The following is a 24740-nucleotide window of genomic DNA, read 5'->3' on the forward strand; positions in this document are numbered from 1 at the left end:
ATCGAACCTATTCAGCTAATGTCCAGTAAATCTTAAGGCATTTTAAACAGGTTTATTGTTCCTCTTTACTGTTGATGCGTTCGTCTACTTTTATACTAAGTGATTTACATTACTTTAACTCTGCTTACATTTCTAACAGAGTTAATGTTTTTGTGCGGGGGGGATGACTGAGTGATGAGTGTGCTGGTAATTGAGAACATGTAATGAGGAATACATTACTGCGTTTCCTGCTGCCTTATTTGATTGCGTTTCAGTTAAATCATTCAACTATGTAGGAAACTCATTGCTCCCTCATTGTCTTCCCACTAATATATGTCTGTAGCTAACTTTGATTTATGTCTTTATTATTTTGCCCACTGATGCAGAAAACTATTTGCATCTGCCCGTGTTGTTCTATTGTGTGACATTGTGGACATTTTATCCTTAATTTCCTATGCATATTTAAGGGTGTTAAATGGCATTTCCTAAATTACCCAAGGCAATATGTGCTGGCGAATTTTTCTACATTACTCATGACAGCCATGACAATGTCTGTGAAAGGTTGTTATTTAGTTTTTAATCATTATTGTATATTTTTCTCAAGGATTGAAGTCTGAAGGCCTTTACAGAATATCTGGATTTAGTGATTCATTAGAAGAGGTCAAGATGGCTTTTGACAAAGGTACGTGTTGCTTTATAGATTCCTTTCAACTCATACAATGATGATTGACATTGCATGCCTTCATTTGTGTACATATGACACACATAGCATTTCAGATTCACGAGAAAGTGACACATTTGTGGAGGATTACTGTCCATCTGGGAGTGCAAATCCTATCCTGACCATCTCACGCAGCTTTTCACAGTGTGGACAGACAGGGGGGGGGACCTCAGGGGATACAAACCATGGATGTTCTTTCACTGCTTTAAACATAGCTCTTAAAAAAAGAGAACTCTTGCGCTGTGTTGGGATTCAGTAGGAGACTTAGTGAGAATGAGCCTGTCTTTGCCCAGTGCAGTGTGAATTTTAACTGTAAGAAAAACCCTGCAGCACTGGGCTAAAGTCTCCTCCAGATCCGCATGTGGGAAATCATCCATGACAGAGTGTCATTCCAGCTCACAGCGCTGTGATGTTCAGTCTGCCAGCACAAGTAGGCCATGGCCTGCTCTGGAAAGCATGCATAACTGAGGGAAAGTCAAAATGAAACAGGCCAGGCGGATGATAGCAGCGACTTCACAAAATACAGAGCGAGGGGAAGCGTTTTTATCCACCCACAGTAACACAATCTCTTTATTCCTCAATTCACACGGTGATGTGAAGGTGTCGATTGTCAGCTATTCTTGCAGTGTGAAAACTATTTTTGTCTTGTCTCCCTTATTCCATCACATATCCTCACAGATGGCGAGAAGACAGACATCTCAGTGAATGCCTATGAAGACATCAATATCATCACGGGTGCACTCAAACTTTACCTCAGGGATTTGCCCGATCCCATCATCTCATACGACGCTTACCCCAGGTTCATCGAAGCTGCAAGTAAGTCACAAGAAAAAATTAGTCAGAAACACACCTGAGTGCTGCAATAAAGGGGACAAAGAGTCAGTATTCAGCTGTATGTTGTTTGCTAGTAACATGGAATCAAAGTAAAGTGATCTTTAATCATCTTTTATTTAGCAGAAAATGCATTATATTGGCCTTAATAAGGTGGGTAAAACAACAGAAACACTTGTGATGAAATCAAATGTAATAACCTTCAATACAATTAGATTTATGTTACAACTGAGCATTATTCTGGCTGTAGTTTGTAGGGTTGTTGTGTTATACTGCGTTGGACAAGCACATGCATTGGTCATTTTCCTCAGTTGCAGCTAGAACAGACTTCCCAGAATCAGCCATTGGCTTTGCAAACTCAACACTGAATTCAAGTCCTGAATACGTAATTCAACTCCAATTGTGCCCGTCATTTCATCAACCACCACAGTCGAGAACACATTTACAATGTTAAAATGCATTAGCCATTTCATGCAGCCTCAGACTTCTTCTCAGAGACTAATGGCTTTTATTACCCAACAGGAAATAACTACATTGATTCCTGTTTGTGTCCTCTGTGGTCAGAGAGTGTATTCTGGCCTCTCTGACAACACCCTGCTTTCTGTTTCTGCTCAGAGCTCACAGACCCAGAGAAGAAGCTGGAAGCTTTCCGTGAAGCCATCGCTTTGCTGCCACCATCACACAGTGACACTCTGAAGTACCTAATGGCGCACTTGAAAAGGTTAGCAATGCGGCTCAGCAAGAGCGAAGGGGCTGTGTGAAAATTAATATGCGGGAGGGGTTTCATGGAAGGGGGACGATGCATTCTTTCCATTTGGATGATAAGAGACTGGTTCTTGTATATTATATTTCAATATATATAGACATTTTTATTCATTGGGATAAACCCCTTGAGATGCACCATCTCCTTTTCAAGGGGGTCCCGACAATAGCAACAACTTACAGACATACATAAACAAAAAGTCATTACTTTCAGATATTGTGGGCCTTGTTTTATCAAAATAAAAAACCTAATGTTCATTCCACCTCCCCACCAAAGTCATTTTCATACAGTCCCGACACATTTGTATTTCCAGTATCAGTTTGTGTTTCTAACTTTGAAACTTTAATGTTTTTAGGGTGGCCCAGAATGAGCAATTCAACCTAATGAACGCAGAGAACCTCGCCATCATTTTCGGACCCACCCTCATGCGTGTACCTAACCTTGACGCCATGACAGCACTCAATGACATCCGCTACCAGAGACAGGTGGTGGAGCTGCTCATTAAAAAGGAAGACGTGCTCTTCTGAAAATGGATCAAGACTTTTATAGAACAGCTATCTAAACATTCTTCTGTGTAAAGACTTGAATGACTGTTTGTATTACATTGATTGATACATTTTTTTTAAATGCCCTGCGTATGGACTAGTGTTGACCTAACATCTGTCCTTCCTTGTTTCGGGGTTGGAAGATGAACTTAACACTTGCACGTACTCTATGTCTCCCCATTTTTGTCGGGGGATTTTCAGAAGCTGACAGGCCAGCATGCATGGTGCAAGGTCTTTGTTGCTTTGTAGTCGTAACCCAGCATGTGTTAAGATCGTGTAGCGCTGTGATTTTGCTTTTGTCTGGTCTGTATTAGTTATAGCCCAAATTCTCAGCTCCCTTTTGTTAAACATTGTATAGCTGGATTTAAAAATAAGCTACTGATATTTCCGGGTTAATTTCTATGATGCTGTATTTTTGTATCTACTCAAATGTTTTAATGAGTAGTTGAATGAGCCTTTCCTGTTGATGTGTACATTAGCCTGACCTAAACATTTCTATTGTGTTAAAAACAGCATTATTTGTGAATTTAATTTTTGTATTGTAATGTTTTTGTACACAAATTGTGCATGATCACTTTAATTTATTAAACCTTACTCTGAGAAATGAAGAGATTAATGAGTCTGACTTGCCATAATAAAGATCTGAAAGGGAAAAAAACGTATACCTACGTTGATACGGCTAACTTATTAGCAAACTGCTTTTTTCTATGTAGGCTATAGATTCTGCAGACAAGGCAACATTATCGTTCACTTAAAGTTTTTCTTTCTGGCATAATATCTCTATCTTTAACCTGTAAATTATCCACCATATTCACCAGCTAGTTACCAACTGCATCTCAATTGGCCTGTTTTCCAAAAGACCTCAATACACAGAGCAACATTACAAAAATACTCTGACCTACAAAAGCAGTAAGGCGCCTTGTCTTCCTATCTGAGTGCAGCAGATAATAAAAGGGAAAGCAAAAATTAAAGGGAAGGACCAACACATTTTGTTGCTTTTTATTTAGGCAATATATATAAAAAACATAATTACAGCATCAGTATCCTTAAAAAGACTATATAATGTTGCTTCAAATATTATACATAAATAGTGAGGAACTTACATTGTGGCTGCAAGATGACCCTGACAGGAAGGAATGACAGTTCTTCATTCTGCACATTCAGGATGACAGGTTCTGCCTAAAAGCCAAATGTCATGTGACTTTTCAAAAAGCCCCCTAACAACACATCAGTCACACTGATTCACTTTGAGATTAAAACCAAACACGCAACACCTAAGGCAACACCAGTCGTGCACTCGAGAGACTGTTAATTACTGAATACATGTGCAAACAATGTCACATTAAATGTATGCATTTTGTGTTTGAATACCCACAGGTTATGTATTTCCAAGCAATTTATATAAACCAGGCATGCACAGCCATCAATGGTTCATACAAGAGCACTGTTTCAAACACTTTAGGCTCTAATAGGATTTTGTCTTCATGCCACATTTCCTGTTAAATTATATATATCCTCCGTGGGCATATTAACCTTTAGGTTGATAATTATTGACGGATATTGAATCTGATGTAACCATAGCGTTTTGAACTCCATTTTGTCTATGTCTTCAAGTTCAGCTGTTGCCTTCGTTTAGGTTTTTGCGCTTTATATTTCCCCACAAAGCATCAGAGAAGCAATCACTGGTTGACATTTAATCACTCAGGTGTTGTGACCACATCACATTGAGTTAATGTGAGCCGAAATCCGACTTGTCTCTGGTGATAGTGTGGCAAAATTGGATTTTCATCCAACCGATTAGCCTCCCCCGCCATTATCAGCCATTTTAAAACATATCATACTTTCATCAACATCAGGCATTGACTGTGAAAGGGGGTGAACCGAGCTTCCTACCCCTCAGTCAGATGCTGTGATAACACCAGGCTGGAGTAATGTCTGCCAAATGCATTGTGCGTGGATGTGCCTCTTTCCCAGTAATGAGACTACATTTGAAAGGCTGCGATCCATGAGATAACTGACCTTTCTTTGTTGACTGGATCATGACGCTTACCTCCCTGCAAACTGATGACCTGAATACATTTTCAAATGTTGAATTATAAAGAAATACTCAGTTTATCCATGTGAATTGTCAGAAATGGAAACATTTATTCTGTTTTTATAATCATATCGTATATACATATATTTCACATAAAGCATGTTATATGTAATCATATTAACAATGTAATCATGAATGCTATTTCCTTGAGTTTTATATTCCTTGTACATTAATATTTGTTTTACTTTTGAACAAAACAACTGAAATACTATAAAACAGTGTTACAACATACTGTTTATTGTACAAGATTGTCCATTGATTGTGAAGAAATACTATCAATGCAGTCCAATTTGTATATTTATGTTGGAACATTATGTAAAATATAGCGCACATAATAATCTCTTCTATAAAACCTCTAATCCTCTTAATTTTCATCGAGGCATAAACATCCAGTATGTGGTGCAGTTTCGTCCACCCCCTGCAGATATTAAATGGGTGCTTTCATTCAGATTCAATGAACATTTAATCACCTAGAGCAGATATAAACCATATAAAGACACAGCTCACAGTCCTCTGGAGACTGTAAACGCCTTGTGAGCCTTCAAAGTGTTTTAATTACCACTGGACAGAGCTCCAGAGCGCCTGACTGCAGGTCCAGCGAGCAGACACAATGCTGGCCTGTCCCGTGTTACATACCTGAAGAAAGGCGAGGCGATGCTTACATGGTGTACATTCAGCTGGCCTGAGTGATTGGAGATAGAGAGGGGGTGGGTCGAGACAAATCTCTCTTAATTCAAGCATTGCCAAAATGGTCATTTGTCCTTAAGTGAGATGAATGAGGCGGCCGGTTGAGTGACTGGCTGATTGAACAGACTCGGGATGGGAGGAAATTGAGTTGCCTGACCCATCACGGACTGACAGGGTGGGGTAGAGCAAAAGAGGAGAATATGGGGGTAACACCTGGCTCCCAAGACACAAACAAAGGCTGTTTGAGCATCTAAATTATCTTAGATTAAATGTTATTGATTGTTAAGGGCAGCTGGACGTTAAGAGAATACTTTCTAAAACAAAGCTTCATCATCCACCTCTTCAATACACCACAAAACAACTAGAAATGTATCAACAATGAGTGAAAGACTTTTTAATGTTGTTGAAGCAGAAAAGTAAAACCAACCATATTAGATATCATCACTCAAACAATATATATAAATACAGATAGACCCAAAGAAAAATGTCTTACTTTATTCTTATCTCACATTATCATTCACCTTAAATAAAGCTCTTATGAGTTCAATTATGTATATCTATTTGCCCGTCAACTTAGACTGTCAAGGTGGATAAAGGTTCAAAGAAACCTTAACATTAGATAAATCACAAACATGCAAACATGTATTCATACACATATCTTTCATTCAGTATATTTTCAGAATGCATACAATTTCAAGAGATTCTGTTTTTTTCTCTACCCGACAAGTAATATTAAGAGGATTTGTTAAATGTAACCTACCAAAAGATAGCTTATTTAATTAACCATTACCCTTAAGAAACAAGTTCTTACATGCTGCAGAAGAAAGATCCCAAATCTGAGACACTGTAACCTCATGTAAATGTTGCCTGACCGAGCATTGCTCAAAGGTTCACGCTCCAAGCTTCACGCTTCAAGTTTAGTGTATTTATAGAGCATGTCTCAAAACAACAGAATTTGACAGAAGCGTTGTGCAGTGGTAAAAGAACAATACAACTTATACAGATAAGACATAGGTGTTCCAAAAAAAATAACATAGATACAAGCTGAACAAATAAATAAATAAAAACATATGGGGAAACATTGAGGTGGACATAAGCATCGATTAGATCATTTCACGACAAGCTTCTTTCAGCTCTTCCTTGAGCCTTTTATTGCATTACATGATCTTTCTCAGCACATTGATATTGATCATGTAATTCAATGTAACGCAAAATGATAGTTTGAAAAGGCCCAAGACCATTGTGTAAAATACTGTTTCCAAGGTCAAGCAGGAAATTGACAAAGCTTTATTTTAAGATCCCATCCTTCAAAATGCAAAAAATGTCACACGTCACCCAAACTTCGATTACCAAATAGAAGGCAAACGCATACATACAGGAGACATATGAACATTCTAGTTGCTAAACATTATGCATCACCGGCGTACGGATTTAAAGTCTGTAATGAGAGTTTATCAATGGGGGTTCAAAGCAGCAATCATTTGCTGTGTCTCTTCTCACTTCGGGATGAGTGTGGCCAAGTTCAGGATGGGATATTTCAGTGGTGGATTATTCCGGCATGTTGATCTTGCCGATCACAAAGAATGCGGCCCTCTCAAATGACAAGCACTGGCAGCTAGTCACTCACATCCGCTGTTGGACAATAACAACACGTCTGCCAGTGAAGAGCTCGGAGCATATGCTGTGAGTTATATGCCAGTGCTGAGAGATGTTTTAGCTGTTTTAATACTCAAGAGGTCTGCGGGCTGCGTGCTGAAGTTGGATCTTGGTTATTGGTTGCCTGGTTTTATTGGCAACAATGAACTCTGCGTTATGCATTATTCCTCTAGTCATTCTAGCAGGTAAGAACTTACAAACTGAAGAGAATGTATGTTGTGGAAATAAGTGCCTGTCTCCTTTGCTTGAGCGACTTGTAGTGTTAAAGCATGATAAGGTTGGAGCCTATAAAACAATTACTAAGCCCTGTTTGCTTTCATTATGTTCATTAAAACCAGTCTCATGTCAGTGAAAGCTGATCCAATTCAAACAACGACAAAAAATGAGCAAATATTCAGTCAGTGCAAACCAGCTTTTGATTGACAAGAGCATGTGTGGTGTTCTCATTTTTGCGTTCCAACCATTTTTCTGTCAACACATGAAGTCACCTGCATAATTATGTTCATGTTCTTGAGTTTACCGAGTCGAATCTCTGTAGAATCATTCACCCAATGCAAACATGTTGCTGTAAAATGACCTTCTTTTCAAGGTCAGCGGAAAAATGTAAGGGGATCCTACCCCGGCTTGTCACAGATATGTAGCAGTGAGAGTAAAAGAACATCTCTATTAACACACGTGCAGGGGTGATTGCATGTTTGAATGCAGACTTTTCTAATTTAGTCCCTAAAAATATTTGCATGCAAAAATACATGCATTTACACAAGAGGCCAATAGGATTGCGATCATGTTCCTGAATACAATTCCCAAATGGTTTTCTCAAAGCCTTGAAAAACATTGAAAATAAATTAATAAATGAACATGTGGACTTTTTTAAATCACCAACATTTATGTTTTTAATGCCCAGCATGTTCAAAAGTAGGTCCATTATAATAACAACATGCACATACAGTATGTTCACAACCACCTTACACCTATAGAATTACCCTGGTCACATCTATTTTAAACTCATATTAAATTAACCCAACATGTATCAGATGTTCTTAAAGAGATATTCTACTTTGGACTTAGTTTTCAAGCACAGTGAAGACGAGGCAGCCTGAGGTGTAAAGAAAGACTAATATCGCCTTCTACATGCCTTAAATGTACAAAACTGTGAAAAACAACATGTCTCTATGGTATGTTTCTTATTCTAGGCACTGTCTTGGGCTCCGCTAATGAGACAATTCTAGTTCAAAAACTCTTTATTGGCTACAATAAGGTCGTCCGTCCTGTCAATCACTTCAAGGACCCGGTGATTGTGACTGTGGGCCTTCAGCTCATCCAGCTCATCAGTGTGGTGAGAGCTCTTGTCGCACAACATATCAACCCATCTGTATAAAATTAACCGTCACCAACTGACTAAACACATTTATCTGGATTTACAGGATGAGGTCAACCAGATTGTCAGCAGCAACGTGCGACTGAAGCAGGTTTGATACTTGGTTTATTGGTTTATTGGTGTTGTTGTGATTAAAGGGAGGCTTTGGATTCACCATATCACAGAAAGCCTCAATAATGTACCAATTAATATGACTTTGAAAAGGATTGGGAAAAAATAAATCATCAAATAAAAAATGATAACTGTCCAAAATGTGAAATCCCTTCAACAAAAATGTATTAATATGTAAAAATAATTTATAACGATAATTTAATTTTCTTATTCCATTCAAAATAAAAGAATTCTCTCTTATTTTTGGGTCAAAATGTATGGCCTATCCATTGTTCTGTGTAATTTATTTCTTACAGCAATGGGAAGATGTAAACTTGAAGTGGAACCCGCAGGATTACGGCGGCATCAAAAAGATCAGAGTTCCCTCCAAAGACATTTGGCGGCCTGATCTGGTGCTCTACAACAAGTATGTTCACAGGCTATTTGATACATACCATATCCCTCTTTCAGTTTTTCTTGAAACCTTTTTTGTAAAATATTTATGTGCCCTAAAGCATCCACACCTCTAGAAACAATTAACATACCTTGGAGAGGTGCTTTTAATCACACTTTCCTATAGTCCAGTATTCAGCGTGTGATCTGGATTCTATATCAGCCCCCTCCCCCCTCCTCCCACCATATGCTGCGTCTGACAGGCTGCTTCTTTTCCCTGAAAACCAGCTCCGCTGCCACAACAACTTGTGCCAAGCTGAGCTCTGGTTGGCTGTGGTGTGACCGCAGCACTAACCCATCCTCAGGCACTGATGTCCCTCTGTGTTAACATTTAACTTATTATCTCCCATGTTGATGTTGCCTGTTTGTGTCTGTGCCCGCAGTGCTGATGGAGACTTTGCCATCGTTCATGAGACCAAAGTGCTGCTGGAGTACACAGGAAAGATCACATGGAACCCGCCTGCCATCTTCAAGAGCTACTGTGAAATCATTGTGCTGCATTTCCCCTTTGACCTGCAGAACTGCACTATGAAGCTGGGGACCTGGACCTATGATGGAACCCTGGTTGTCGTCAATCCAGTAATTTAACTCATTCAACCCCATTTCTTTAGGGAACTGCACTTATTAGCTTTGTTGCAGAGAAGATTGATGGTGGTATCAATTTGTTTTTAATCTTGCTCTCCCCAGGAGAGAGAGCAAATGTGTTTCCCAAAACACATTTAAGAAATTGGTTCCAAAAACAAAAAATATACACTATGTCTTCAATTTATAATCTTTTTTTTCATGCTGTGTTTTTTGTCGCACAATTGGAGTAGTAGCCTCTTGTAAAATATTAGAATAAAAGCAGTCTTTCAAATGAGGTAATTTCTGTTTACAATTAACTAATATATGCAACAACTTAAACATTTTGTTGTTTTTTTTAAACATCAAAAACACGATGAAACCATAACATCTTATAGAAGATATTTCGTATGCAAAGTTCAACCGTACCGCAGCCAAAACACAGTTTAATGCTTTTTTTAGCAAACAGGAACAGAAATAATTAAGGAATTTGATTTAAAAACCATCCTTTATTAACCCTGAGTATTGCTTCTCGTCACCAGGAAAGTGACCGCCCTGACCTGAGTAACTTTATGGAAAGTGGAGAGTGGGAGATGAAGGATTTCCGCGGCTGGAAGCACTGGGTGTACTATGCTTGCTGCCCGGAAACCCCTTACCTAGACATCACCTACCACTTCCTCATGCTGCGCCTCCCACTGTACTTCATCGTCAACGTCATCATCCCCTGCATGCTCTTCTCCTTCCTGACCGGCCTCGTCTTCTATCTTCCTACAGACTCTGGTATGTTGATACTGAGACCACAATTTGGATATAACATAAAGTATTAATCAATAGCACGGGGACATTATGATGACATCAGTGCTTTTTTCTGATTTTCAAAAAGCAATTAAAGATGACATTTACCACATACAGTATGGTAATCTACAGTCTATACAATCTATACATATTCAACAATAACAACACACAATATATATATACAATAGCTCTTCAAATACATCATCTATTGTATAGGCCAAGTTGACATTGTGCCGTATGCAAATACAGTGAGCAGGGTTTATGTGAGGTGCTGGTAAACAGATTTTTTACCTCTGACTCGAGCCAGACTAGCTTGTTCCCTATAGCTGCCACCATCACCTCTAAAACTCACTAATTGGCTCTCTGTCTGGCACTCTCACCGTGACAACAAGACATAGTCCTTTCAGTTAATTAGTGAGCTTTCGAGGTGTTGGTAGGCACATTGGACGGAGCCAGACTAGCTGCTTTCCCCTGTTTCAACTCCTTGTGCTAAGCTAAGCTAAGCTGGTTTCTTTGCTGTAAAGTGTCATATTTAGCTCACAGCTATGAAAGAGGTTTTGGTTTTCTTAACCTTAGCAAGACGGCACATAAGCTTATTTCTCTAAATGTCAACCTATTTCTTGAACATGGATGGCTCAAAGTTCTCTGACACTCTCAGCTGAGATAATGATTAATACATGCTAACTGTATATATGTATAATATGGAGATAGGCAAATACAAAACAACAAAAAAACAACCTCTGATTTAGTATTGTGAAGTTGCCCAAAAAAAACATCTACTGAATGCGACATTATCTTCATTATCTGTGGTATCATGATGTGACATAAAAACACAGATACGATATGTTAACTGACATCATGTTGGACTAATCCTCGTCCCTAATTCTGAGGTGTCCCTACATCAGCTGATGCAGTAGTTGCACTGCTTGTGTGCACAACTGGCCGTGTTTCCAGTGTGTAATTCTGCCTCATTACCCAGGGTCCCTCTGTGCTGTCATGTCTGAAAGCGGGCCTTTGCTTTAATGTATAATACATCACTTGATTCCAGTGTCTGATATGGCTGCTGACAGGAAAGTGTGGAGGAGAAGCTGGTGCCAAGAGATGCTCTCTCCGGGATAACTGCTCTATCTGAGCAACAAAACAACACGTCTAGCATTTCACTTGTGAGAAGGTGTCAGAATTAGTTTACTTGTTCTATTGTTGAGTTTAGAAACAACAGCAAAAATACCTCCTATTCTCGAGTGTGAACAGTGCAGTTATTGTGTGCTGTGTTAATAGTGGGGGTAGCATCCTGATTGGATGGCAGGGTAATGGAAGTATTTACTACCCACAGCAACAGCTCTCCCTTGTGGCGATGTATTAAGATTGCATGTTTTTAGTGTTTTGTACAAACATTCTTTCAATACGGCAGCTCCCCATTTTTAATTCAGTTTAGGGGTTATTTCAGTGTCTTTAAAAGTAAAGATGTGTTCAAATAACATAGAATGTGTTGTTGTAGGTTGACTTTTCCTGCTGCTGTAAACATACAATGTTCTTTACACTTACAACATTTGAAATCCTTTTTGACCCCATGCTGATTTGTGAACCACAGACATTTGTTTCATATGTTTACCGGTTGTGACCAGTTGAACTAAAACAAGTTTGATGATTATCGATGATTTCTAAAGTCCTGTAAAGGTCATGATGATACCCTTGATGATCACAAAAGATGTCTTCTGTGTCTCCCAGGTGAGAAGATGACCCTCAGCATCTCCGTCCTGCTGTCTCTGACTGTGTTCCTGCTGGTCATTGTGGAGCTGATTCCTTCTACCTCCAGTGCTGTACCACTCATTGGGAAGTACATGCTCTTCACTATGGTCTTCGTCATTGCCTCCATCATTATCACTGTCATCGTCATCAACACCCACCACCGCTCCCCCAGCACTCACACAATGCCAGACTGGGTCCGCAAGGTGAGCACATAAACAGAGGGGAACATAAACCTTAACCTAATATTGTTTTGACTGAAGAGCTTTACCACTCAAACTTGGCAAGCTTTAGAGAACAATCCTTCATTTATTTTTCTTTGTATGATATTGCCATCTAGTGGTAGTAGGCATAACATGTTCATTTGACATAATCCAACTTCTCTGATGCTGTATGACATGATGCATATCTGTTGTCTTTCTATGAGCAGGTTTTCATTGAAACCATTCCCAACATCATGTTCTTCTCAACAATGAAACGCCCAGGAAAGGAAATGCAGGTTAAACCCAACCTATATGGTGCTGATTTTGACATCTCAGACATCTCAGGCAACCAGGCCTCTTCTGTTCCCTATCAGTCGCCCATGACTAAGAACCCTGACGTCCGCAGTGCCATTGAAGGAGTCAAATACATCGCAGAAACCATGAAATCGGACGAGGAGTCCAACAATGTAATCTCTCTTGCACAGAAAGTGTCAGTAATACTGTTCTTTAGTCACGCTTTGTGTAACATATTGTCCCTCTTTTCTTTCCAGGCTGCTGAAGAATGGAAGTTTGTAGCCATGGTGTTGGATCACATCCTGCTCTGTGTGTTCATGGCAGTGTGTCTCATCGGCACATTAGGTGTGTTTGCAGGCCGTCTCATTGAGTTGAGCACGATTTAAAGTCCTGGAGTGGAGTGCACCAGCTGGGCGTAACTGCATCCTGTTTTACCTGTCTAACTTTGAACAATAGCTGCATTCACATTATAAGTCTTTTTTTGCTCTTTGATGTTGTGTTCCTACATGTGTATATGTAAAAGGTAATGTTGTATACAGTAGCTTCAGGATATGTTTTGCTAGAGCTGTGTTGCTCTACTTTTTTAAAGTAATATATATGTATGCAATTGAGATATTGAATTTGTTTAAAAACATTTCATATATTCTTTCACATGTTTGTTTAGGGAACAACTGAATTAAAAATGAAATATGTTTTTCAGGCTGATCAAGTCTTGCTCTGTGTCCAGAATCCTTTTGACTCATATTATTTCATATATGTAAAGGTGGAAAATATAAAAGTAGTTATTTTGCATTTTTAAGCTGAAGTGAGGCAATGATGCTGACGAGCGTGATGATATCTCAGGCTGTAAAACAAAACATTGAGTTATAAGAAAAGCTGAGGGACATTGAAGAGTTGAGTCATAGTTCTCTGTGGTTCTGTCCCTTCAAATAACCCCTGTCACCTTATACAGTCGTATGATTCATTGTTCATAAAGGATGTACGTAGAGTTATTGAATTTAAAAAAAGGAAAAACTGAGGGCTGGTGTAGATTAATGACTCAAATAAACATATAAAACAAGTCTTATTAACAATAATAAACTATTACTTTTGTAGGAAAATTATGCTTTCTGAAAGTTTGATTATACATTTTACATATAGCCTACCAGACTTGGTTGTTCATTTAGAAATATGTACACCTAACTCATGAATTGCCAAACTTTGATTTCCTTTCCATGCTTTTTAAACACTTCCTCAACATTCACTAGGAACCATCTCTTTGAAAAAACCTTCAATAACTACAATCCACCATCTGAAATTAGGTTTTCTAAGATGTATAACTCATAATGTATTATAAGTAGGCTACAAGTTATAATGTCTAAGAAGGGAATAGTATCTCATCTCAGTCCTGTTTTAATTATACCCTCCCCTGCACATAGTTCAAGCGTTTTTAAAACTCTTGCGTCTTCAAATAATAACAAAGCTATAGACTACAGAGTTTAATTCAGTATTATTACTAAATATAATATGTGTCGTACTTGACGGGGGGCATCAGGAAGTATGTGTACCTGCTTTGCATGTGGTGTGTAGTGTAGGTGGAGTACGCCCCGCCTCTTTTTCCCTCAGTATATTTTGATTGGTTGAATCGTTGTTGACAAATCGGGGAATAGGAAAGTTGCTGGGTGGTGACTAAAGTGAGCTAATAACACATACGTAACGCGACATTTCAACAACTATCTAGGTAGACTTAGTGTTTTTTAGAGTTGTGTAACTCCACTTGGGATTTAAGAGGATACTCTCAGTTGTGGTTCACCAATTCAACGATAGCTAGCTGGCTAATGGCTACTCCAACTGACATTTCACTGACACATGCAAACGTTAACGTTACACGTTGGGGGCTGAACTGCACTCAGAGCAGAGGTTAGTCATTTATAACCGCAATGACCTTGATATGCCTGTTTTCTATTTGGTAAAAGCTTGATAGTCACTCGTAAAGGAGTCTGTTATATGACGTTGATTTGGTTAACAAACGCCGTTAACTCGTTATCTTTGCCAGTTTAACGTCTTACTACAAACTCCTCATTTGAACTCCCTCCCTCTTGTGTTATCTGACAGGGCCGACAGGAAATAACAAGCCCTCAAACCAGACATGACAAGTGACAGTGGAAGGATGATCAACATGATGGAGGCACCAGGAAGAAACACCAACTTTTCATATGAGCAGGAAGTCTCCTCACCCAGCATGTCCATTGACAAGCTGCTACCGGCTCTCCTGCAGTGCTTTGGGATAATACTGTGTGGATACATCGCAGGGAGGGCAAACATCATCAACTCCACACAGGCCAAAGGATTGGGGAATTTTGTGTCCAAGTTTGCCCTCCCAGCTTTGCTGTTCAAGAACATGGTGCTGTTGGACTTTGGGAATGTCATCTGGCCATTTCTATGGAGCATCCTCATTGCCAAAGTGTCTGTGTTTTTCCTTGTCTGCGTTCTCACGCTAATAGTTGCCAGTCCTGAGAGCCGCTATAGTAAAGCTGGGCTTTTCTCAATATTTGCCACCCAAAGCAATGACTTTGCCCTGGGATATCCCATTGGTGAGTATAATGCCTTTAAGCCTACCACACACATTGCTTTTCATTCACTGCTGCAACTGTAATCATGCTTTCCTTATGTTTGTCCACTCATCAAATCAAATGTGTAATTATCCATGGGTCACTGTAAACTACCTCAGCTGAAGTTGATATCATTGTGCTCACAACTTTCAACATTTAGATTCATTATTTTATACTCGCAAACATTTGCACAAGTGGAATAACATCTCTGATCATGCTTATCTTCCTGTAAGGGAATTAAAAAATGTATATACAAGCATACCCATGCTCTATAAGCATGCATATGCTGATGCTTCTGATTATATTATTATAGAATAACAAACCCTTTAAGCATGATTGATTTACTGACAGTTATAGATATTTCTAAATACAGTACTAACAACAGCGCAGGTAACAGTATGGCCCAGGTACTTTATATGTAAACAGTCCTTACACTTGAAAAATGATGTAAATCAGATATTTATGTAAGCTTGGATTTTTGCAGCTTTGTGTGTATTTAGTCAATATTTCATACTTTGGCACTACATCTTCCAACAAGTCAGATTCGCAGAGTACGTAAATATTGAGCTATTTGTTTTCATCTTTATCCACAGTGGAGGCCCTTTACAAGAGCACATACCCAGAGTACCTGCAGTACATCTACCTGGTGGCACCGGTGTCCCTGATTCTTCTAAACCCCATTGGCTTTGCTTTCTGCGAGATCCAGAAGTGGAAGAATCAGGGAAACCACCAACAGAGAAAAATCCTGATCGTGGGGCTTGTAGTGTTGCAGGTCCTGAAGAACCCTATAGTGTTCATGGTTGTCATCGGCATCATCGGCCATTTTGCCCTGCATCAGACAATTCCCCCCTTCATGGCTTCATTTCTTGATGGCTTGGCCAACTCTTTCGGGGGAGCAGCTCTGTTCTACTTGGGTCTGTCCATGGTGGGACAATTGGGGAAATTAACCAGATCCTCAGTCGTGACACTGATTTTACTCACAACAGCGAAACTGTGAGTGGAAAAAACTAAGACCTTTACTTAATGTGCATTTTGAACAAGGGAGGATTCAGTGTTATCAGATGAACTCTTAATGTGTTCTGGGAGTGTAGATAGTTGTCAGGTTAGAGCTTTGTAAAGTGCTCCGAACATGTTGTTTTGTGCTTATGGATTGTGTGAGTCATGCCTTTCCCAGACCACAAGACTTATATTAAAGCATGACTTGTCATAGCTGTTAGGAAGGCGTAGCATGATAATAACTAGTGTATGTTTATATATTCGTAGCATTTTTCAGTAAACTAACTCTCAGGTAATGATTTATGACACCGGCCTTTTGGTTTCACTCTCAGGTTGCTGATGCCACTGATTTGTAAGGACATGGTGGATTTATTGGACAATACCAACACCAGCTCATTGAACCACTCAAGCCTCTCCAATTATGCCTTTCTTTATGGTGTGTTTCCCACTGCACCAAGTGTGGCCATCTATGCTGTTTATTACAACGCAGAGCTAGAAGTTGTAAGTTGTTTACGAGTCAACATCCTAACTGCCATTCAGATGCTAACAAGTCATTTTATTTTTTACTTAACATACATCGTATTCTTCTCCCTGACAGGTAACCTCTGGGATGGTGATCAGCACTTTTCTCTCAGCTCCAATAATGTATGTTTCTGCCTGGTTACTTACGATGCGCCGGATGGATCCTCAGCTTTTGATGAATTCACTGCTGAGTGTCAGCTTTAATATAAGCATAGTGACCTTGGTTGCACTGGTAAGTCTGATATGTGTTAACTTGTTGTTGGTTAATGTTTTATAACTGTCTTTTTATTGGCTGGTTATTTTCTTTTATCACAGTATGTGGAATCTGGGTTCAAAGGGAAGTCCTGACTCATAAACCTTTTGCTAAAGCATTCTCTACTTCTGAACTTAAAGCAGTTGGGCCTGCAATGACTTTAGTAAGTTATTTCCATAAAACAGCACAATTCACTACTGCTGCTACACCTCTGCTGTGGAATGAAAAGGAAACACAAACATGTGGCTTCTTGTGAGATGTTCGAACCACTGTGGCAGATAGACATAAAAAGGCTTCGTCATTTAGAGGACGTGTGACCGAACAGATGCTTTACTGACATACAACTTACTTCCTCATTAGATTCCACTTTCAGGAACCTGTTGCAAAAAACAATGAATAATCTTTGTTGTGAGGAAATATGTATAGCCTACAGTTGTGTATTCTGCAGTATATTGTACTACCTTGTTAGTCTCCATTCTTTCATTCTCTTATTTCACCTGTCCTTTGCTTTCAAATGAAATACCAGCAAATGATGTTGAATAATGATAGTTATTAACATGTCTGCACATGTCTTCGTGTTGGACGACATGTATCATTTCAAATGTGTGTTTTCCCTCACAGGTTTGGACAATTGCTGTCATGTTTTTAAGTAAAAAATTCAAGAGGCTACCTCACATGTTTACAATCAACCTTTTTTTGGCACAGGTGAGCAAACTTGCACATTTTCTCTGAATTGATTTTATGACCCATTATTCAAATTGACCAAACATCTACCTGCAGGTGTAACCTCATAAGTAAATGCAGTTCTTTTTTATTGTTTGGTCGGTAGTTTCTAACTTGTGTTGGGATGATTCTGTGGAACTTTATGGTGAAAGAAGACAACTTCATCGGGCAGGTCCTGACGTTCACAATAATATGTACCTCCCTCTACAGTAGCTTTGTTTGGCCAGGTATGCAAAGAACTCTCCATCCACTTTAACCTCACATTAAAATGCATACATTGAATTTGGTGATCTCTGAAATATGAAGGTTTTTTTGCTAATTCTGTAATGTGTGTTTTTGGTCATTTTAGGTTTAATAGCACTCTCTCTTGTGCTCATGAAGAGGAATGAGGATGTGAAAGTCTTACCCGGAGCCTTCCTCATTGCTGGCTGGGGGTGAGTCTCTTTAAAGAAGACTAAAAACAGAAATGAAACTAACCCAGATGGTCTGGTCTACTAAAAGGTCCGCCATGTTGGGGATTTTAGATTAAAGTGCGTTCATTTACAAATGTAATCAGAAACGTAGTGTCATTGAGAGGATTTACATTGTACATCTTGATACTGTAATTGATTTTAAATGCTGTCTCTATATTAACAGTATCCCAGCCTCAATAACGGCTACGTTGCTCATTTCTGGGACAAAAGTGCCTGACACTATTGACTCAGCTTTCTTTTATGGCAAACCACAGGTAACAACAACAACAACAACAACAACATCTAAATCTTTCATGTTTTCCACCATTTTTTTAACCTGCAAAGAAATACTTAAAATCCTACATGTCTGTATGTGTATTATTTTACAGATAATATGCACCACGGTTGTGCTAGCTCTCAGTATACTGCTGGGAGGGAGCTCTCTTATATGTCTCAGCAGAGGAAGCTGGGCCCACACTGAGGAAAACTCTGCAGAGGATCTTGTCACTGAGGATGATCCAGAGAACCAGTCTCTGTTTGAGCCAACCGCCCCATCAGGAGATCCCAACGGAGGTAATTTCTCTGAAAGAGGCCATTCAACTGAGACTTTTATTCAACATTTGTTTGAATGTCACCTTTTAAGATTCTGAATAAATAACCGTTTGCCAAGTGATGAATGTCACAGCACATGGGAATGGGTGGAGCACACAGAGAGAGTTCAAACATCTCAAATGTTGTCACAGTTGTTAAAGTTAAAGAGAAAAGGAGAGAACAGTCGTTATTCAAAAGTTATCCATAAGTTTTCTTCAAACTGCCACATTGGCAGCGCAACTTATTTCTCATTTACTGCCCCAGCAGACCATTTGCACAAGTAGAACAAATACGTTTCAAAATCACAAAGTAAACACTGAAAAAAAGGAACAAACGTTTTGGATGTCATTATCTGGACGAAACATGAGATCTGAAGTTACGTGTCGATAGTATGACTCGATACAAGTCATAGATATAACTTGTAATTGAGCCTTCACGGCTAACATTTTGTTTTCTTTTGTAAGGAGACCACTGCTGTGCCAGCTCAAAATGTGCCTGTTAAAAAACGTAATACACAACAAAGTGTGCACATAACAACATTAGTCACATGGATCTCAAGAGCTGGCACCTAAAACATCCAAAGTGAAATAGTGAACAGTTAGTCAAGAAAAACAATGTCAGACCTACATGCAGGCAGTCTCCTTCCATTCAAGTTAGAGCTCAAGGAGTGGTCCGACTTTGGGGATTTTATTACAATACATACAAACCAGTTCTGCCACTGTTGGAGGAACACACTCTTTCTTTTATATGAATATGATTTGAAAGATACTAGTGTGTTGCAGACAATCCTGATTCTAACATAAAAACAAAAACAACGACAATTTAAACATGTGGTTAACAGAATACAGTAGGTACCATTCACATAAAGAGTAGCATGAAAACATTTCATTTCGCAATAACTCCAAATATTCAAGATATTAAAATCTTATAAGTATTACTGTCATCTTCATTAGAGGGTTAATCTTGTTCTGTATTACTCACACTGTGTGTGCTTTTTGCCTCGAGTTGACCTCACTCTTAACACTTTGTTATCAGCGTGCCTCCTGTGTGACTGTGCCCCACCCCAGCCCATGCCTGACATGATCAGCTCCACCATGAACAACACAGCAACCACACTCACAGGTATTTTACTAATTAACAACAGTACATTTATTCAGAGCGAGAATTAAAAATACATTAATCCCAATTTGTTAAACACACACAACAACGATAACCATTAAAGAGCATTTCTGTACAATGAATAAGATTCAGTATTGAGTGTATGTTTATTTCCTGTTGTGCTGCCCCCCTCAGGTCTGTGTGAGAACCGTTGTGAGTCCACAGACTGCCTGCTTGTCCAAGTGGAGGAGCTCCAGCAGGTAGAAGAAAAACAAGTGGCCCGTCATGTGCTCCTCTGTCTGCTTCTGACTGTTGGCTTGTTGGCTGTGAGTAAACCACCACCTTTCACTTCTACAGTGACATGAAGCCAGCCTTACTGCCTGCATCATTATATTTAGTGCATCACAAACCAAATCAGACACAAATGGCTGAGCCATGTTATTTCCAACTCACTCACTTTTTCAGTTTCGGTTGTAGCCTTCTCCAAGGAAACCCATTAGATTATTATGATTGGATTGGTATTTATTGCTCTAAATATTTGATAAGAAAATATTAAATAAGACAAGTAAATTTAGAATTTAGCTTTTTTATGTCCCTGTTTTAGGCCTTATTTATATTTCATTTTAAAGAACATTTTAAAGTATGTGAAGACTGGCCATGAAAGCTGACTGGTTCTAATAAGACTAGTAGATACCAATCACACTTGTGATATGTGGTTTCTTTGTGTATCTCAACAGATATTTTTAAAACCTGTAAATTCACTATTTAAAGGTTTAGTAAAAATGATATGTAGTGGGGTTGGAAAACATTCTCCTCCAGTCACTGCTTTACATTGCCCTTTCCAACTAGACTACATTGACACAATTAGTAATTTTATCTTATCACAAGAGTTGCTGGTTTATGGCTGCCTACATTAGTGAATTTGTTTGTGTTAATGTGTAACTTTGGTCAAAGCATCAACGTCACACGAACAATCTAACCAGTGCAGGAAGCAGCTGACTGGAGGTTGTGTTTTGTGAGGTAAAATTAGAGTTTTTTCTCAATAGTCAATAGAGTCATGAGGCTTTCAAGAGAGCATGGATAATGCCTAGGTTCAACGTTGTAAAGGGCAATCCGGCAGCCATGTAAATGAAACAAATACTCTAAATATAAAGCTGATCTTGAATATACAAAAATATATTTTGTACTTTACTTTGCTACTGTGCCAGTACTGCTTTCTGCTCATACAACAAACATACAAGTACTACATACAGCCCTTATTCAAATAATCCAAACTATTCCCTTAAAGGAAGTCAAGTCAGTCTTATTTTCTGTCACTTATTTAGTTGTCTTAATGCAGTCATTTCACTCAACTGGTTCCACAAGCGCTTCGAGATTTGTCTTTGCAGATGAGAAGCGCTATATGCATTTAATTTATTATTACATGTTGTATTCTGTCAACATGTTTGCTGGTGTACACCTCAAACAAAAAGCTCCTCTCACTTCCTGTCATAACAGAACCTGTCCAGCTGCTTGTGGTTGCTCTTGAACCCGGTTCCTGGTAGACTCTACTTGGAGCTGCTGTTCTTCTGTGCTGTGGCCAACTATGGACAGGTTGGTTTCCCAGATACACTAATACCAAGATTGTGAGCTTTTTATTGTCACAAAGCACCAGTGTCATGACCTGTTCTCTGTCCCTAGGGTTTGCTCTCTTTTGCTCTCTTTGGGATGGACAAGCATTTGATAATACTGCCATTTAAAAAGAGGTAAAGATCATCTATGTTATTAAGCTTTGACATACTCTCTAGTGTTTTACACACAAGCCACAATGTATTAACCGTGTATGTATCAATCAATCAATCAATCAATCAATCAATCAATCAATCAATGTTTATTTATATAGCCCAATATCACAAATCTTATATTTTGTCTCAGTGGACTTCACAGTTATGTATGTGTATACATACTATGTGTTAACTAACACTATGCATTTATACCTTGTTTTTGTGAATGTTTTTTTAGGTTACATCGTCTGTTTCATGGAAAGAAGCAAGAAGAGCAACCACAGACTCATCTACCGGAGGAAATCAGGATGACCTGCTCCCAGTTCACCCAATACCACAAGGACCAGTGTTGTCATGACATCGTCAAAAAGAGAAGGTGAGAGCACATCATCATCATCATCATCATACTCACCGCTGCTCTGGCCAGAGGTTGATGACAAATGTCTTGAATAAACATGGTGCGTGGAGAAACAATCCTGGTAGTCCAACACATATGACAATTATTTAAAAACCCTTTCAACAGTTATTGCTTTTAGTGCCGTCTGTTTGCTTCTTCTATCTATAATTCAACCTTTTGGGTTTCTTCAAACTCTAAGGTGTGGGAAGCGGACTAAGGTGGAGAGTTTCCTTGGCTGTGACCTGGTGGAGTGGCTGCAGCAGGTGGGCTTGGCTCAGGATCAGGGGGAGGCGGTACTCTATGGGACGCGCTTACAGCAGGGCGGGGTGCTCAAGCACATCGGGCAGGAAAACAGCTTCCAAGACAGTCACCTTTATTACCGCTTCATGACATAAGAAACAAGGTCAACCTTTCTGTTCTTATTAAAGGAAAATTGCATTTTCATTGAGGAAGAAAATGTCTCCTTTGATAGATCTTAAGGTCAGGCCACATGAAGAAGCATACTGACCTCTAGGAAGTACCATCATCTGACATGCTGGGTGCACTCCATGCACAGTACAGCCCTTCACAATACTGTTTTGTTCAGCACAACATCCCTGTCGGGTGTTGGAACAGACCACACCTGAACGTGATGATGGGTGTGTTCAGAAGGGCAACAGACTTGAAACTAGTAAGGCCAGGTCATCGTACTGTGCAGAGTTGGTCGTAAAGGGATTTCTAACCATAAATGTCTTATTTATGTAGTTAAACTTTTAACATTTCAATCACCAGTATAAATGTAGAGATATTGAGATGCAGGAACATTGCTTCAACGGTCAGTCAGGACAGACTCTGCATCATTTTAACTGCAATGAAACTGGCGATTAAATTGATAACATTGAAAATGACTGAGGGCCATAACTTCATGTAACCGGGGCCGCGCACACGGCCTAAAGTTGAGCTGTTCTACTGATCAAAGTTGCCCTCTAACTCAACTTGATCAAACAGCAAAAACTCCACAGATTCAATTTAAAGAAACACGATACAGTTGGCAGTCAACAAAAAGGCTTAAGACAAGGAGTTTCTCCCAAGAGTATGACATTTATTATCAATAGACACATTTACAAACAATACTTTAACCAGTAAAAAAAACAACAATTTATTATGAATTCATCTACTATGCTATTTTAAATGGTATCCAGCTTATAAAAACCGACTAAATGAGTGCAGACAGTTGCTGTTGGGAGGGGGAAGCAAGCAGGTCAAATCTAAATAATACTCACCGCCACTCACACGTGCCCTGTACAGACACAGCAACTGAAAAGAAAGTGATAAATTAAGAAAGGTGCAAATGTAACTAAACACACACACTTAAGGGGCAGTGAAGTGCACGTGAGGGCCTAACACTGCTGAATCCCAACTCCCAAGGCTGCCGCTCACGTCAGGGGTGCTGGATCCCTCAACAAAAGACACAAAGCACAACAGGACATCAGCTCATTGAGATAATAAAAACACTCATACTCTTGGGAGAAAATCCTTGTCTTAGGCCTTTTTGTTGACTGCCAAGTGTATCGTGTTTCTTTAAATTGAATCTGTGGAGTTTTTGCTGTTTGATCAAGTCGAGTTAGACGGCAACTTTGATCAGTAGAACAGCTAAACTTTAGGCCGTGTGCGCGCCCGCGGTTACATTCATATACAACATAATAAGCATGTCATGCCAGTTAAAGCTACTATTATCAATTTTAAAGGATAAAACTAGACGTTGTTGCTTTTTATAGAATTTGTTATCATTTCAAATGCAATGTAAATACTTGGACTTTCCGTTGGATTGTTTTTATGTTGTGTTCTTTTTGGGATTGACAATGCAAGCAAGCAAGAAATCCCATTATTCTGCTAAATGTATTATTGTCTTCACTAGGGCACTTCAGAGTGTGTTATCACTCTTTTACCAATGCCACTTGCCAAAAGAAAAAAGGGAACATGGTTAAAGCTGCCTCCCTTTTTGTAATAGTTTGTTTTTTCGAAGTGAGTTTTACCAGATAATTACCTGGTTATGAAGCTTGAGAGTATTGTATCTTTGATAACCTATAGTTTAATAGGACTAGGCGCTTATGTAAAACAGTTTAGCACAGATAGTATCCTAACATACACAAAGTTTCAAATTATGAATTGCTTTTCTGAAAATGACAAAATAAGCAACCTTCCTCTTTACATTAAAAAAGTTATGATTTTAGAACTATGTGAAATGAGTGCCATATTCCAGACAATGTGTTTACTCGCATGTGTGCACATTGACTTTGAGGCTTGGGATGTTACAAGCTGCTGGAAATAATCATTTCTCTCAGGTATATATAATTTAAAACACTGCTAAAATATACAATTTTGTTGCTTTTTAAAAAGCAGCAAAACTTTTACGTTTAAGATGGACACACTGGAGGTGTAAAATGTATTTTTGATAAGAAAAACACTTTAATATACTAGGTATGTGTTAATGATGTGTTTTAAAAATAAATGTTATACCCAAACCCCCAAGTCCCGTCTAATGTCATTTGTTCCTCCTAGTATTTCTGGTCAATGA

General features: G+C 39.0%; 3 protein-coding genes across 3 annotated transcripts; all 3 read left to right on the top strand.

The window, feature by feature from the left end:
- The first annotated feature begins 235 nt into the window (after positions 1 to 235).
- chn1 (chimerin 1) lies at positions 236 to 3315 on the top strand. The gene is made up of 4 exons (XM_079667445.1): positions 236 to 661; positions 1379 to 1516; positions 2147 to 2252; positions 2650 to 3315. The coding sequence occupies exons 1-4, from the start codon at positions 646 to 648 to the stop codon at positions 2819 to 2821; spliced, it is 432 nt and encodes a 143-aa protein (XP_079523571.1). The 5' UTR covers positions 236 to 645; the 3' UTR covers positions 2822 to 3315.
- A 3931-nt stretch (positions 3316 to 7246) lies between these two features.
- Positions 7247 to 13502, top strand: LOC307029241 (acetylcholine receptor subunit alpha-like). The gene is made up of 9 exons (XM_079665008.1): positions 7247 to 7462; positions 8471 to 8613; positions 8702 to 8746; positions 9063 to 9172; positions 9582 to 9777; positions 10302 to 10539; positions 12283 to 12506; positions 12731 to 12970; positions 13055 to 13502. Exons 1-9 carry the CDS (start codon positions 7420 to 7422, stop codon positions 13181 to 13183), a joined length of 1368 nt encoding a protein of 455 aa, XP_079521134.1. The 5' UTR covers positions 7247 to 7419; the 3' UTR covers positions 13184 to 13502.
- A 947-nt stretch (positions 13503 to 14449) lies between these two features.
- On the top strand, positions 14450 to 24694 carry gpr155a (G protein-coupled receptor 155a). The gene is made up of 16 exons (XM_079664716.1): positions 14450 to 14696; positions 14892 to 15370; positions 15982 to 16381; positions 16717 to 16885; positions 16983 to 17138; positions 17781 to 17864; positions 17989 to 18109; positions 18232 to 18316; positions 18519 to 18609; positions 18724 to 18907; positions 19961 to 20047; positions 20219 to 20349; positions 21521 to 21616; positions 21704 to 21768; positions 22025 to 22162; positions 22383 to 24694. The coding sequence occupies exons 2-16, from the start codon at positions 14926 to 14928 to the stop codon at positions 22576 to 22578; spliced, it is 2448 nt and encodes an 815-aa protein (XP_079520842.1). The 5' UTR covers positions 14450 to 14696; positions 14892 to 14925; the 3' UTR covers positions 22579 to 24694.
- The last annotated feature ends 46 nt before the right edge of the window (positions 24695 to 24740 follow it).

This window comes from Notothenia rossii (genome assembly GCF_949606895.1).
Source record: "Notothenia rossii genome assembly, chromosome: 2".
Classification (NCBI taxonomy): domain Eukaryota; kingdom Metazoa; phylum Chordata; class Actinopteri; order Perciformes; family Nototheniidae; genus Notothenia; species Notothenia rossii.